Consider the following 13,887-nt stretch of genomic DNA (forward strand, 5'->3'; position numbering starts at 1 on the left):
CGTTATGCACTGTATATAACACGCGGCAAATATTTATATTTAGATATGTTTAACTATATGCGATAATGTACTTACCTGTTTTTATTTACAATCCAAGAAAACATCAGGTCTTCTTATATATACTGCAAGTAGTCTAAACAACTTGAAAGTATTGTTACATATAACATTAGTTTTGTCCCGGACACTTCTTTAACCGCCAACTCGGGTCCTGTCTGTCGTACTCTGCTGGGAACTGCACTGAATGACTTAAATATAAAAAGTAACTAATTTAATATAAACATAATTTATATAGGACGTTGCACTTGACAACGCTCTTATAATATAAACTAACCGCTAACTACAAACATCAACCTAATCGGTCATAAATAAATGCAACGATTCTCCACAGTATACAAACGACCTTTCCTATACGCGCAACGAGAACTGATTCTACACACACAAAACCACGAGAAGGAAAACTCTCAGTGCGCGGCAAGTGACACGCAGCAATATGAGACCAGCCGCAGGGAACACAGCAACGTTAATAAAGTGCTGAAACAAGGCAATTGCAAACAGTGGACAAAAATGGTGAATACAAATATATATAATAATATGAGTATTCAAAAACTATTATGGGTATTTTTACTTAATAAACAAAATCGCCCGTTCGTATATCAGTTAAGGGACAAGCAAAATAGATTTACGGAATGTCCCATCTTACCACGAACTTAACTGACCCCTCCCCCCAATATTCACTCGATTTTTAACAAATATGTTATTGTCATACAGTAAGAGCTTTCTGGGTGGATTAATAATTGCACGAAACATCAACAAAATGATACACTTTTGCAAAATACTTAATGTCAAATAAAATAACTTAAATATAGATTACGTATTTGTTTCAAATTTGTTTAACAATTGAATGAAATCGTCATGCTAATTGGAATTACGTTGGCGACGTTAAACGAATTTACCTATACGTATATGGGATGCGTTAAACTTCCATGTAAATTGCGACTAAACAAAATTTATACGAACGTGCCGTTTGTGAGTCTGTTCAACGTGTAATTATTAAGTCGGTAACGTCTAATAGATTCTAATACTCCATCATTATGTGTATACCGTTCCCTTATTCAGCGAGATTGCGTTCCTTGTAATTATTCATACAGCTCACTATGTGTACAACGAATTTATATCGTGCGTTATTTGACAATTATGTACAACTCCTACCCAGTGATTATCAGTGGCATGTGTATAGTGTTCTAATAAACAATACTTCATGGAAATATGAGGAAAAAGGTTTGGACACAGTATATATAAAGATGAGTTCCATATAGTCAAGGCATCCACAATTCAAACACAACAAGAAGATATATAAAGAAGAGCAGAAAGACATCACGGAATTTAAAGAAGCAACAAGTACAAACGAAATAGAAGATGAAGTGTTTAATGATTCTCGCCTTAGCTGTCCTCGCAACCAATGCAATGGAAAACCATCGACAACTATCAGCGGTGTTTGAAGGCTCAGAACAAGCTTGCAGTAAGTTAAACTGACTGAACAGTGAATAAGTAATGGTTTATATGCAACACAATTGGTATGTTATTATTGACGTCATGAGGTTACTAGCTATAACACGCGTATTCGTTCAACAACCCAAATGGCTAATACGCACGGTTACGTACAAGATGAACTGTTAATTTTAACAACATATATTTTTTAGGTGATACATGTGACGATGTTTCTGTATGGTGTGGCCATGACAGAATGAAAGCGTTTTGCAACCACACAAATTACGTCGGGATTATCGTACGTGAGAAATGTGCCTTATCATGCGGTACCTGTCGACTTTGTCCTAATGTTGAACCTAGGTCATGCGGAGGTAATTATGGCATAAGCTTGAGTTGCATTTACTTTTATATAGACTGTTTTGCATTCGAGATACAATCTATTTGCTGTGCTGATTTTAAATATAGCTGGTGACGTGTATGCGCTAACTGTTACTACGAATTTGGCACAACGACCTTAATAGTTACGTTTAATCATGTTTTTCTTGAATATAGAAGAAGCAGACACCTGTCAAGACACGAATAAATTCTGTGCAACGTACCTCGCCCCTGCCTACTGCAACAACCATCAGTTGTCATTCCTCGTGCAAAGAGTTTGCAAGAGGTCTTGTGGGAAATGTCCGGTTAATAACTGCGCAAGGTCGTCCGTATCTAACCAAATAACATGCACGGAAGGTAAGGCCATACTACAAACGGTCCTATATAAAAAAAATGATTCCTAAACATTCACATTACAAGAGATCACAGATCTAATGCATGAGCACAATATAAACTAATTAGCATAGTATTAATTAACCCTATCACTACAATGGTCGACCGAGATCGATCAAAAACAAATCAAAAGTAACCAACAAAGCGGGTTTCAGTCGCCATTGGTGACTGTGGAGCCGTAGATAGATTGCATTTATTCGTGTATTCTAACTCATTAAACTTAAGACGTACAAGGATTGAAAGTTTGGTAAAGAATATGTGTAAATACGCTTTGTACAACTCCTGTACCATGTGCTGACATGTAAACTTACACTATAGTTAACCTTGTCGTCGCTTAAAGACTTTAGTTTTCGTGAATTTGGATAAACCGTAATCACGCAGTATTATAGGTAATGTTTGAAGTTAATGTTCTTCATGTTGTGGCGGCTGCATAATGTTTTATTGCGAGCGGTAAACTAAAAGAGCAAAGAAACGAGAGACGCGGTGTTTATACCGAAGATAACAATAGGAAAAAGGTTACGGTTCGGTGCACAGCACACGCTAATAGTGCGGTTTTAAATCTGAAAATTTAGTCTAAAAATTATAAATATATATTACGATTTGATTTTAATCAAGAGATTAAAGAAAAATGCTATAGCCTAATTGAGAATTAGGATAAGTGCGGAAAAATCGCCCTATCAGCAACAACAAAGTCAAGAACAACTGTTCGACGAAAAAGGATCTATATGACCACTACCGTGCTCAATAGTTAAATTTTAGACCTTTGCTTTTTTGTTAATTTTTTTTTTCTTATAGATTGTGCAGACATGGATGCCGAGTGCCAATATTGGGCCGATGTGATGAACTACTGCAGTCCAGCTTCTCTTTATAAAACATGGATGGAAACAAGGTGCAGAAAAAGTTGCAAGAAGTGCGTAAAATGTGGAGAAAGTGAACTTATCGCACCACCTGAGGCGGTAGAGGGACTTTTGGTAGCACCAGCTCGACCTTTGACTGAAGCAACTACTGAGTTGCCAACTACAAGTGAAATACCAGACACAACCACTGAGCCCCCAACAACAGTTGAAGCAGAAACCGCTGCGATTGAGGTTTTTACTGAAGTTCCAAGAGGTGCAGGTAAGCAAAGAAAATTTATCATCAAACGAACACGCCCGGTTTCTTATTACGAGGACATATAGCTGATTTCAAACAAACTTAAGTTTTTAAAATAAGCAAAAATATGACACGCTTTGTGCCTCATTTTATGTCCGATACCTATTTACAATATTTTTTTCTCATTTGTTTTAATTTTTCTACAGTCGGCTGTGACGTCCAATGTCGCAACGGATCATGCTCAGGGCAGGCAGAGAACTCGATTTGCGTCTGTGACAAGTCAGCTCCTGGAGTCTTATCACCAAGGTGCGGAGGTCAGTGCGAAGCCAATTGTGCAAGACCCGACGACTTCACCGGGCAGTGGGAAGTGTTTTGTACCGGAGAAATTGTGTGCACTTGTCACCCGACAGGCGATGTTGAAGCCGGGATACCAGGAGGAGCGTTGTGCAGATAATTCTTGCAAACTATGTATCATTCGCTCGTGACTGTGCAAACAAACATACCATTTTTAAAATGTGTTCCTGGTGTTCTTATGTGTATTGCCGTTCCTTTTTTTTTATTTTTTTATTGTAATCAAATCGGTAAAAAATTGAGGTTTAATAAAGAATACAAGGTGCAAAAGAATTACTAAATCATCTACAAGGGTAGAGTTTTGTAAAGTAATATAGCAAGAGCTGTGTTAACTTTAGCAAGATATATAATAGAGTGGCGAAAATGGGACACCTTTTCATTCCCTTTCTTGTCCCATTTGGTGGTAAACAAAGTACATTCAAAAAATTATAAACCCCTATCCTTACAACTCCCTTAGACCGTTGTTAGTTGTTTAAAACACGATCAAGATATTTAAATATTCGGTGCTAAAGGTGTCCCGTCTTCCCCACTCTACTACAGTGATAGAATTACTCAAATCTATTAGCCTACGAAGGATATATTGACTCGGTACAAAGTACAACTGTTATATTCACGCGAAAAAAGCTCATGGTGGAAATAAGTAAAGTTTATTGTCATTGTGCATGGTAATCAAAACGAATTGGTGCGTTTTAAATTGATACAGTAAAGCGCACAGAATGTAAATCATATAATTAAGTAGACTCATTGTAGTAGAAACTAAATTGTAGACAATGACTCTTCCTATAGTTGAGTGAGTCTATTTCCCACTAATTACACTAAAACTTGCTTTCATGTTCACTGGCGAACTTGGATGTATACATTTGTATTCTACAACTAATCTCTATATCCTGCAGAGTAGACACTTCTTGTACCTAAAGTCGTTTAACTATCAGTATTCTGTAACCACTTATACAAACTGGTTTTTAAACCACAGAACCTGAGAACAACAATTCTATACCAACCATGTACAATCGCTCTGTGTTGTATTGTTTTACAGCAAACTTTAACTAAACCAGATTGGAGTAAAGGCCAAAAGTTTGCACATAGTTGCTTGGATCCAAACGTTGGAGGAGTCAAGCCATATATTTAGTGTAAACGTAGCACCAAAACCATAAAGGCCATTTTCAATAACGTTATTTTGAAAATATTTTGAAACGCCTTTAATGGTACAGAGATGCACTGCGTGCACGGTCTAACCATTTCATGACATAACATATTGTTTCACGTTAACTTGAATCATAAGCGTTCTACTTTTTAAAAGTGTCTCGCGCGGACTTGAATTTTAAGTAAAACCTTTTTTGTTTTGTTTTTTTCAAGGATAATCTTGATTAACCTTGAACATTGGTTGACATTTAGGAACATGTAATGATAATATGGTTTTGTGACTAATCCTTTTACGTAGCTTTGTCCACTGATACATTAGGACAAAGCGATAAGAATAAAAATAAATAAACAAGATGGTTAAGAATTTCCTTGTTGTAACTTTGATTTATCGCCTTTATGGAATCTTCCAACCTAAAAAAAAAAAATTCATTACGCTTGAATTATAGCCAAGTCCATGGTGTGTTTGTTAATAACCGTGTCTGTTTCATCTGGTAATTCCCCATTAGTCTACATTTGATAAATTGTAAATACATCATATCCAACAACCAGTTACATTAGGCAAAGGTGGACACACTATTAGAAAAAATTTACTTAATTTATACATTTCGCTCTACTTATGGCTATGAAGTATTCTATCTACATTTTATATAGGTTTGGTCCTTTGTGACAAACGCAATGAAACCTGGGTTTTAAGCCTTGTTGGCCAATTACAGCAATAGGTTTTATTATGTGACTCACACAACCCTAACAATCAATTAAAAACAAATTCGCAATAACCAAGGTATTTAAAATGACCAAAATCTATACACCTCAAGTCTAATAGCAAAATAAATAAACCATGTAACTTTGTACTTACTAAATCTCGAACATGGTCTAGACATTGACTGTTAGGTATTTTTGCATCTTTAGCCACACAGTCACTAGTCAAATATGGAGGCTGAACCAGAACTTCATCCATAACAAGGATTGATTGTTCTTTCAGAGTGCAAGGCAAGCTGGAACAAATATAATTGATCAGTCCGGCACAAAACAAAGAACACAAAAAATGCACTATATATATATATCAAGTAAAAAGTTAGAAGGTAAAATCAAATTAGCTTCACTAATTTGGTAAAATTTACTTTCTTTATAAAATAGTTTTATTGAATACATACTAGATAACTAGATACAAACACAACACGGTGCACATATTTAAACAGACTGTAAGTTTTTATTAATGGCAAACAATGTTTATGTGAGCTTTAAACACATCATTATTGTGAAGCAAGAGGATCCATTACCATTACATGTCATAAACTTTTGATGAATTTGACATGACGTTAAAGAACTTAAAGCAATATTCATTTTCAAATAAAAACTTAAATTATTATAAATGCATAAAGTTTATTGAAACATCATATTTGGTTTCTTGTTTTCAGAAAATTGTAAGTGATAATGGGGTAGTCATTTTAAGAATCATCAATTGCAATAGCTAGGAGACAACACCTTTGTTTCTAACATGGTTTATATTTTATTCCCCACTTCACTTGTGTTACAAATGTGAGGCTTTCATTAAGCTGTTAAAAACTCATAAATATGTATTGTGCCTAGAAAAAAATGTAAGGTTTTTTTGTAAGAGGCTTTTTTATACTTTGCAACCATGGTTGTGTCTTAGAGCTTATTCATACTAAATATTTGATTTTAAACGCCCATAAATAGCAACAGATAGAAAATAACCACATTTCATATGCCTAATGGTTTATCATGCTTAAAAAACATTTAACAGATATATATATATATCCATCTTAGTAAAAAAAAACCCAAAACAGATTAACTAACTAGCGTTATAATTCAATTCAGCCCCTAATTTTAATATTTAAAAAGGATAGCACTAAAACTAAAAATCTATAACAGTATTAGAAGATGCTTGAAATAATATATAACTTTTAATGTTTCCAAAATGATCAGTATATATAAACAATGTCATGAATGTTGACTCATCAACTGGTTTCCATAAATGATGAATAATGATTATTGCATCTGTCTGCAATCCAACCCACCCATGGGAGAACTGTTTACCGTTTAATCATGTGCAATATGACAGTGTTAATACATGCGTGGGTGGAGAAAATGGTCAAGAGGAAAATTTGAGTAACATCCTGTATCATAATATGATTTTGCATAGGTGGTTGTGTGTGGAATAGAAAATTAAACCACAAAAAACACCTCTGTATAACAATCCAACAATTTAAACAGCTACTATTTTTTTGAAATTAATGGAAAGTTTTTTTTTCCAATACTAAAAGGTAAAGCTAACGTTCTTTATACAATAGTTTTAAGATGGTACAATACAACATTGTTATTTCTGATAAAATTGATTTGCTTAAAACTGAAAGAGTAATATTTTCAGGTAACAGTTTTAAAAACATGCAAAACACATAAAACATACCGAGTTAAACAGAACATGTCTTATTAGTTATTATGTGCCACATTTTATAATACGATATACAATACTAATATACATTTTTAGCACACAAAAGGTAAATCATTGCAACACTGGTACTTACAGTTTTTTGAGGCACAAGTATAGGTTGATCCCCTCAGTTGAAACGCCAGAGTCTCGTGCTTTAGCGAGCATTGTCTTAAGCTCCACCTCTTCATTGAAACGCTGGTAAAGCTTCACAAAGAACAAAAAGTTATATAATCAGTTTTTAGTTCTGTACTAAGTACTAACAAATGAATATTGTATCTGTTCATTTAACAGTTCAAGCACTGGTATGATCTAATTTATACATCTGTCACATCTCACATGTTTATTGTAGAAAAAGGTATAACTATATGTAATATGTCCAATTAAGGATATATTCCATTTTCCATATAATCTTAACTTATTTACAAAAACATATATATAACTCTTTATTATTGCGTTACATTAATGATTGATGACAACAGAAAAAATAGTATTTTATAAACAAAGCTAACTTATAGCAGTATAAGTGAACAATTTGCTTTTAAGATATGTTAATGCGTTCTATAATGGACGTTTATGGGCACGCCTGAATAAAGATGTATAATTCATGCAGTAGACCACATAAAGGAGTCATAACATTGGTAGGGAAAGTAAATATAAGTTATCTTGCCACAGTGCTTGGGATTTATACATAGTGAGCCGAGGCAACTTTAATGGATACTGCACTTGTGCACTAGTGCACTGAATATAAATAAGATTGAAATAGGACTATACATTGGGAGGGGGGAAAGGGCAGTCTTTCTCAATAAAAAAGTCCCTCCAGGTGCATCTTGCATGTATGTTCTTTTTAAACCTTGAACTCGATAACAATAAATATTTTTCACCTCCCAATTAATTTGAGTTTGATTGCCCTTGCTATACAGAATCATTAAAGCAAGCTGTAGTTGCATTACGAATTCAATGAACATGGGCCACATAATTTTAATATGATATGACCAACTGACAAGTGACATTTAACAGTTGGTTTTAAGGATCAATGATCAAATATAACATTTATATGATGTGGAATATGCATTATCTTTATCTACCCTAAGGATAAAATTAGTATTTCAAATATAATAAAACTAAACATGAAAAAAGTGCAGATAAACAAATAGAAGCAAATCATGTAAACTTTTGCACTGTTCCACTTTTTTGAATAGTTATTGTCACTTACTATGGTACAGTTGACATTTACATAATTTTTTTGGAGATTTATAAATTCACCTTAGATGAGCTGAGTGGAGTTAGTGAAGGCAAAGGCGCGTCGCATTCCTTGATTAATGTCACGCTCTTTACTAGGTCAAGGTTCAACATAGAAACATTATTAAGATCTGACTTTCCACATGATGATGGTTGCTCTGTGAATAAAGCATTTATTTAAATTATTAAATAGATGAATCATAAGATGTATGTGTATCTAGTAATAGGCAGCATCCAATAATAAATAAGTAAAAATATAGTATACAGAACAATTTGGTAGCTGTTTTTAACTTACTAAAATAAAAACAAAAAGTTTTAAGAGGTTTGGGCTATGTGTTACTTTACATAGTAATTGCAATTTATTCAAGCGTATTATTTTCTACCACATTACTGTACACGTACAGCTTTCTTATACGAAAGCATAGATTCTTATACGAAAGCATTACTGACTAAATACGATATAACAAGATCTGTTTAGCTTTAGCATGTCAAGTTGTTAACATACTTAGAAGCAAAATCTTGGAATCGTGATCAAAAGTGATGACCTCCCCCTGAATAACTTCTTCATGGCAGGTGGTGCATTTCACAATACTGCCAGGGTAGAAGTAGTCATTAGACGGAGCAGTTGCCGCCATACTCGTTATTTGCATTTGTTTCTTGGTTTCAATTTGATGTCGCTGAGCACAGTGAGGTTGATGAATTGCTGTTTCACATGTAATAATTCTGCTTGGTTTATTACTCCTAATTTAGTTTGTGAAGTTCTTTAAAAATACGGCAGTACTTAAATATACAACTAATGGAAAGTAATTCAAGAATGAGAATTAAATATCTGGAAATAAAGTTAAAACATAAAGTCAAATTATTCATATTAGAAACATAATGTTTACAAAGCATCTAAACATGTTACATGTACTGATATACATTATCCAGTTACTATGTGTAGCCTATACGCCCTACCCTAATTCCTAATACATTAAATAGGCATTACATGATCTCTTCCTACCATAAACAAACTGTTAACTTAGCAAACAACGGCTATTCTCACTTTAATATTAACGATAAGAAAAACAAATCAATTGCAATAATGGCTATCATGTCTAACGACAGAAAAGACATCATGGCAGCGTTAAATGACAAGTCTAACATTTAAATGTTACTGTATGTACATAAAATAGGTTAAACATTCAAGTTTCTACCGTACATAAAACACAATGATGTAAATTTGGTCCATACACTTTTGATTTTAATAATAAAACGCCTACATTGGCTTAACCACTGCATCCAATTATAGCTCCACATGAACATTTATAAAACGTTACCGGCTTTTGGTAATATACACACTGATTGAAACATGACATCATGTGGTCGAAATACAGCCGAAGGAAACCGACTGAAATGACATAATTACATTTGCAATGTATGTCAAAGTTACTTATATGATTTTATATTATAAAGAAATTTCATTTTTATTGTTGGATTCTAATTTTGCAACAACAAATTTTATTTAAACAAAGAATAGAGCGCGCAACAATCGGTAGAGATGCAATCCACCCTAATGTCATAAGACAAATGGTATTTGTTGAGCTTACGTTTTTGTGTTCATATTTCAATGGAAACGAAGGGTGCTTCTGCGAGACTGGTTCTTCAGCAATGCATTTCTGCGAAACTGCAAGTGAAACCAATAACAGGCTCAGAAGAAGCTGTATACGTTAACATAGCTCGTGGAATGGTTGCGTTTGTGTGCTTTCTGAAGCAAGCGGACCAGACTATCGTGAATAAAATGGTTGACCATATAACGCAAGTAAAACTCTCCAAACAAGACGATGGGAAACTTGTTTCTATTCTTGATCTGCCGGGTGACCTATTAATCGTACCACAAGCAACCCTTGGCGGTAGATTAAAAGGAAAACGTATGCAGTATCATCAAAACATAGACAAAAATCTCGGCTCTGAACTATATACTCAACTTGTTGAAGCTTGTAGAAAAATTTTAAAACAAACGAACAAAGCAGTTGAATGTGGCACCTATGGGAATTTGCAAGTTTTAAGCATTCAAACTAATGGGCCATATACACACATAATAGATGTTAGCTAAATTGTAGGCAAATATACTGTTAAATTTCCTTTCTATTTGGTTATTGTGTTTGTGTATTTGTAATCATTTTGATTTTTAAAAGGTTTACGAAGACCTGCAAAGCAAACATTAACACATTTTGCACTGATATTAACTGAAAATGTAAATAACATTAGTAATGCGATACACAATCCAAATAATGAACAGAACTCCCGAAGCAAAATTTTAAAAACACCCGTGATGTTGTTCAGTTTACAGGCAAATACATAAGTGTACGATAGGTGAACTTGGGGTCAAAGACTGAACACCACATGATGCATGATCATATTAATAAAGCAATGTAACAAGTTTGTTGGTAAATTTACAAAGGTAATTGGGAAGTGCGTTATATAGTATAATAAACAGGTACCTATATTGTGTAAAATGTTGTGGTCATTATAAAAACATGTAAAAGTACATTAGTTGTAATAAACAATTACAATCCATGAAAGTACAACATTTGTGGAACACAGGTGTACAGAAAAATCAACTTGGAACAGAAAATCTAACATAATTTTAAACATTATTTTGTGTACAAACAATTTGTGTAGTAAAAAACATATGATATAATAAAATGCAATAATTTGTGCTTTTTTAGATCATGTAAATGTTGTGTTATTACATTAAGATACCTTGAAATGTTTTTTTGTAAAAAATGGTTTAGTTCATACAGGTAAACATAATTAATACTAGAATACATGACACACATTGGCCCTGATAATAAAAAGGCATACAGACTGATATGTTAAAGAGAAGTAAAGCACTTAAAACAATAAAACATATAGTAGGATGGGGAAGGACAGGACACCATTAGCACATAGTACCTAAAAAATCACGTGTTTTTAAACAAATAACAACAGTCTATGGGAGTCTCGAAATAGAACAAGAAAATGGAATGAAAAGGTGTCCCATCTTCCCCCAACCTACTATACTAAATTGATTTGGCTCTCAAAGGTTATGTTGTAAATGTTGAGTTCACCATGTTTTTAAAACGAGTACATTATGTTGGAACATTTGTTGCACTGTGTGTTGTTTTCACACTACGAGGTTCTTCTCCACGGAATACCATCAATGCATATATCAGGAACATCACTGTCACAAAGGCACTCAGCACCTGGAATTTAAATCAACACTTAATGTGACTGGTATCTGATTCCCTGCTTAGGCTAGAGCCCATATTATTACATGGCTGTAGAGTTTCATTTTTCAGACATAAATGACTGTAGTAGTACGCATAAATTTTAACGTGTTAGATTAGTTTGCTTTATAGTTGCTTTTAAAACAATAATATTAAATTATAAAATTAAAACTTACAGCACATGCAGCATTTAGTCCTTGTTTTTCATTTTGTCCAGTGTTGCTAAGCCTGGCAGCAACAGCAGCTGCTATGCACATACCAATGAAGTTAATCACAGCCAGCACAATGCTGTATACCACTTCCTACAGGAAAAACATTATGTATTGTTAATTTGTTATACTATATATTGATAAAAAAAATCCACCTGCTGAGGTACAGATTTTGTTTAAACCAAGCTATTATTTTCCTTTTGCAATAGAAATAAGATTCACTGCTTAGTTACCTATGTGCCATCAATATAGGATGGGGAATTAAAATGTAAAGTAGAAGTCCTTATTGTCACAAACTGAAAATAGAGTTTTGTTTAGTAGTATAAGACTAAAATGGTCAAACTTTTGTAATAGGAAATCCCATGCATTGACACACGGTCAATATTTTACCCAGCAACTCGATTTTGTTAATTTTTAGATGCAGTTGCGTAATTTAAAACTTTATTGGTAACTTTATATTACATTTGTGATTTTAATACCCCTGTCTTACTGTTCATATACACATTTTGGTTGCGGGACTATGCCATATGTTAGTATATAATATGTAAGTAAGTTGTTTTTAAATTGTTGATAAACACCTACCAGCAACTTCCATGGTGCCCTATTACATAGCGGCAAACTGTAGAGTTGCAGGAAGTAAATAAAAAGGCTAATCAGCATAGTCACAAATGTGAATCCAAGCGAAAAGGAAACATATGTAGCTATCTGTGTGATGATAAAATGTGTGGGGTTTGAAGCCAGGATCAAAATCCAACCAACCAGGGAAACAACCTGTAAAAAATAATGATAAAAAGATCTGTGTTATGAAACACTCTATAGTAATTCTTTTTAACGTTTTTTTTTTATTATATGTAGGTGAGGTCCTTGTCAAGGACCTGAGAAGGTCAGATTTGGCCCATTGCCCCAAAACCAAGAAAGCCTGTTAAGGTCCTTTGTGCGACCGGTGCCCTTAGGTGTCTTGCCCAAGAACACGTACGCCGATCAGTATTAGTATCGCTGTAGAGCATTGAACCAGAAACACTTTGGTTCTGATGCAGGCGCCTAAACCACTGAGCCACGGCACCAGATATCAAAACTAAAAGGTTGCTTCGTTGGGTTACAAGTTACCATTCCTATTAAAAACTTTTACCTGTACTATTTAAAAAAAGACAGAAATTATGAATTATATATATATCAGTATATATATATATACTGATTTTCTATCTGCAATGAGAAAGAAGACTTACCAGAATGATCCCTTTAAATACCCCATCCCTTGAGGTAATTAAACCACGATCTATTCCAACAGAATTGCGCGACATTTTCTATATAACACTTGTATGAACAGTTTAGTTTTTGCTTTATGATAAATGCTTGTCTTAAGCTAAGTTGTACAGTTGGGTTAAGTAGAAAGAACTAAACACAGAATAGCAACCTATATACGTTATGGACATGTCAAATGGCCAAACCATAGTTTAATAATACAGTACAACTTATTTATTATACTACACTAATATACAAACAAGTAAAGTGACTACTTAACTGCGGATTACTGCTGTATAAACATGAAACAAGCAATCAATAGTAAACGTAGGTCCAATAAAATTACCTTTTCGATAAAACAACATGGTTCAATAAACGCGCCAGCTCTAATTGAAAGAAGGCAAAATGGGACTTCCCATTTTTTGCGTGGACAAATAAAACGAATTCCGCATACCTTCACGCACCATTGCTGTTACCGGCTTTCAGTATGACATAATCGGAAGGTGGGGCAGCAACTAAAAACTAGTCATAAGTATTTCTATAGCTCTAAATGTTCACCCCCAAAAAAATACAACTGTTTGTTGGGGTGTAATATGGACGACAGAGCATGGAACATCAATGTGTTTTGAAATAAAACAATTGTAGCACACTA

General features: G+C 34.0%; 4 protein-coding genes across 4 annotated transcripts; 2 read left to right on the forward strand and 2 right to left on the reverse strand.

Annotated features, from left to right (window-relative positions):
* The first annotated feature begins 1,340 nt into the window (after positions 1-1,340).
* LOC149743148 (uncharacterized) lies at positions 1,341-3,972 on the forward strand. Its single transcript, XM_089883145.1, has 5 exons — positions 1,341-1,519; positions 1,701-1,859; positions 2,041-2,220; positions 3,052-3,372; positions 3,555-3,972. Exons 1-5 carry the CDS (start codon positions 1,417-1,419, stop codon positions 3,800-3,802), a joined length of 1,011 nt encoding a protein of 336 aa, XP_089739271.1. The 5' UTR covers positions 1,341-1,416; the 3' UTR covers positions 3,803-3,972.
* Positions 3,973-4,704: 732 nt separating this feature from the next.
* LOC149743149 (protein LSM12-like) lies at positions 4,705-9,380 on the reverse strand. Its single transcript, XM_089883441.1, has 5 exons — positions 9,039-9,380; positions 8,558-8,691; positions 7,389-7,498; positions 5,699-5,837; positions 4,705-5,253 (listed from the first exon to the last, which is right to left on the reverse strand). The coding sequence occupies exons 1-5, from the start codon at positions 9,181-9,183 to the stop codon at positions 5,200-5,202; spliced, it is 582 nt and encodes a 193-aa protein (XP_089739567.1). The 5' UTR covers positions 9,184-9,380; the 3' UTR covers positions 4,705-5,199.
* Positions 9,381-10,053: 673 nt separating this feature from the next.
* On the forward strand, positions 10,054-11,031 carry LOC149743150 (D-aminoacyl-tRNA deacylase 2-like). The gene has a single exon (XM_089883517.1). It carries the CDS (start codon positions 10,143-10,145, stop codon positions 10,626-10,628), a length of 486 nt encoding a protein of 161 aa, XP_089739643.1. The 5' UTR covers positions 10,054-10,142; the 3' UTR covers positions 10,629-11,031.
* Positions 10,745-13,758, reverse strand: LOC149743151 (uncharacterized). Its single transcript, XM_089883480.1, has 4 exons — positions 13,220-13,758; positions 12,576-12,764; positions 11,961-12,086; positions 10,745-11,760 (listed from the first exon to the last, which is right to left on the reverse strand). Exons 1-4 carry the CDS (start codon positions 13,292-13,294, stop codon positions 11,647-11,649), a joined length of 504 nt encoding a protein of 167 aa, XP_089739606.1. The 5' UTR covers positions 13,295-13,758; the 3' UTR covers positions 10,745-11,646.
* Between the last annotated feature and the right edge of the window lie 129 nt (positions 13,759-13,887).

This window comes from Ciona robusta, chromosome 1, assembly GCF_009617815.1.
Source record: "Ciona robusta chromosome 1, ASM961781v2".
Lineage (NCBI taxonomy): Eukaryota > Metazoa > Chordata > Ascidiacea > Phlebobranchia > Cionidae > Ciona > Ciona robusta.

Coding starts and splice junctions, on each gene's coding strand:
- LOC149743148 (XM_089883145.1), top strand. CDS start 1,417: ATGAAGTGTTTAATGATTCTCGCCTTAGCTGTCCTCGCAACCAATGCA. Junction 1,520..1,700: donor AGGCTCAGAACAAGCTTGCA/GTAAGTTAAACT, acceptor TATATTTTTTAG/GTGATACATGTGACGATGTT. Junction 3,373..3,554: donor TGAAGTTCCAAGAGGTGCAG/GTAAGCAAAGAA, acceptor ATTTTTCTACAG/TCGGCTGTGACGTCCAATGT.
- LOC149743149 (XM_089883441.1), bottom strand. CDS start 9,183: ATGCAAATAACGAGTATGGCGGCAACTGCTCCGTCTAATGACTACTTC. Junction 5,838..7,388: donor TACTTGTGCCTCAAAAAACT/GTAAGTACCAGT, acceptor TATTTGTTCCAG/CTTGCCTTGCACTCTGAAAG. Junction 5,254..5,698: donor TAGACCATGTTCGAGATTTA/GTAAGTACAAAG, acceptor TTTTTTTTTTAG/GTTGGAAGATTCCATAAAGG.
- LOC149743150 (XM_089883517.1), top strand. CDS start 10,143: ATGGAAACGAAGGGTGCTTCTGCGAGACTGGTTCTTCAGCAATGCATT.
- LOC149743151 (XM_089883480.1), bottom strand. CDS start 13,294: ATGTCGCGCAATTCTGTTGGAATAGATCGTGGTTTAATTACCTCAAGG. Junction 12,087..12,575: donor GGGCACCATGGAAGTTGCTG/GTAGGTGTTTAT, acceptor TTTTTCCTGTAG/GAAGTGGTATACAGCATTGT. Junction 11,761..11,960: donor GACTAAATGCTGCATGTGCT/GTAAGTTTTAAT, acceptor TTTAAATTCCAG/GTGCTGAGTGCCTTTGTGAC.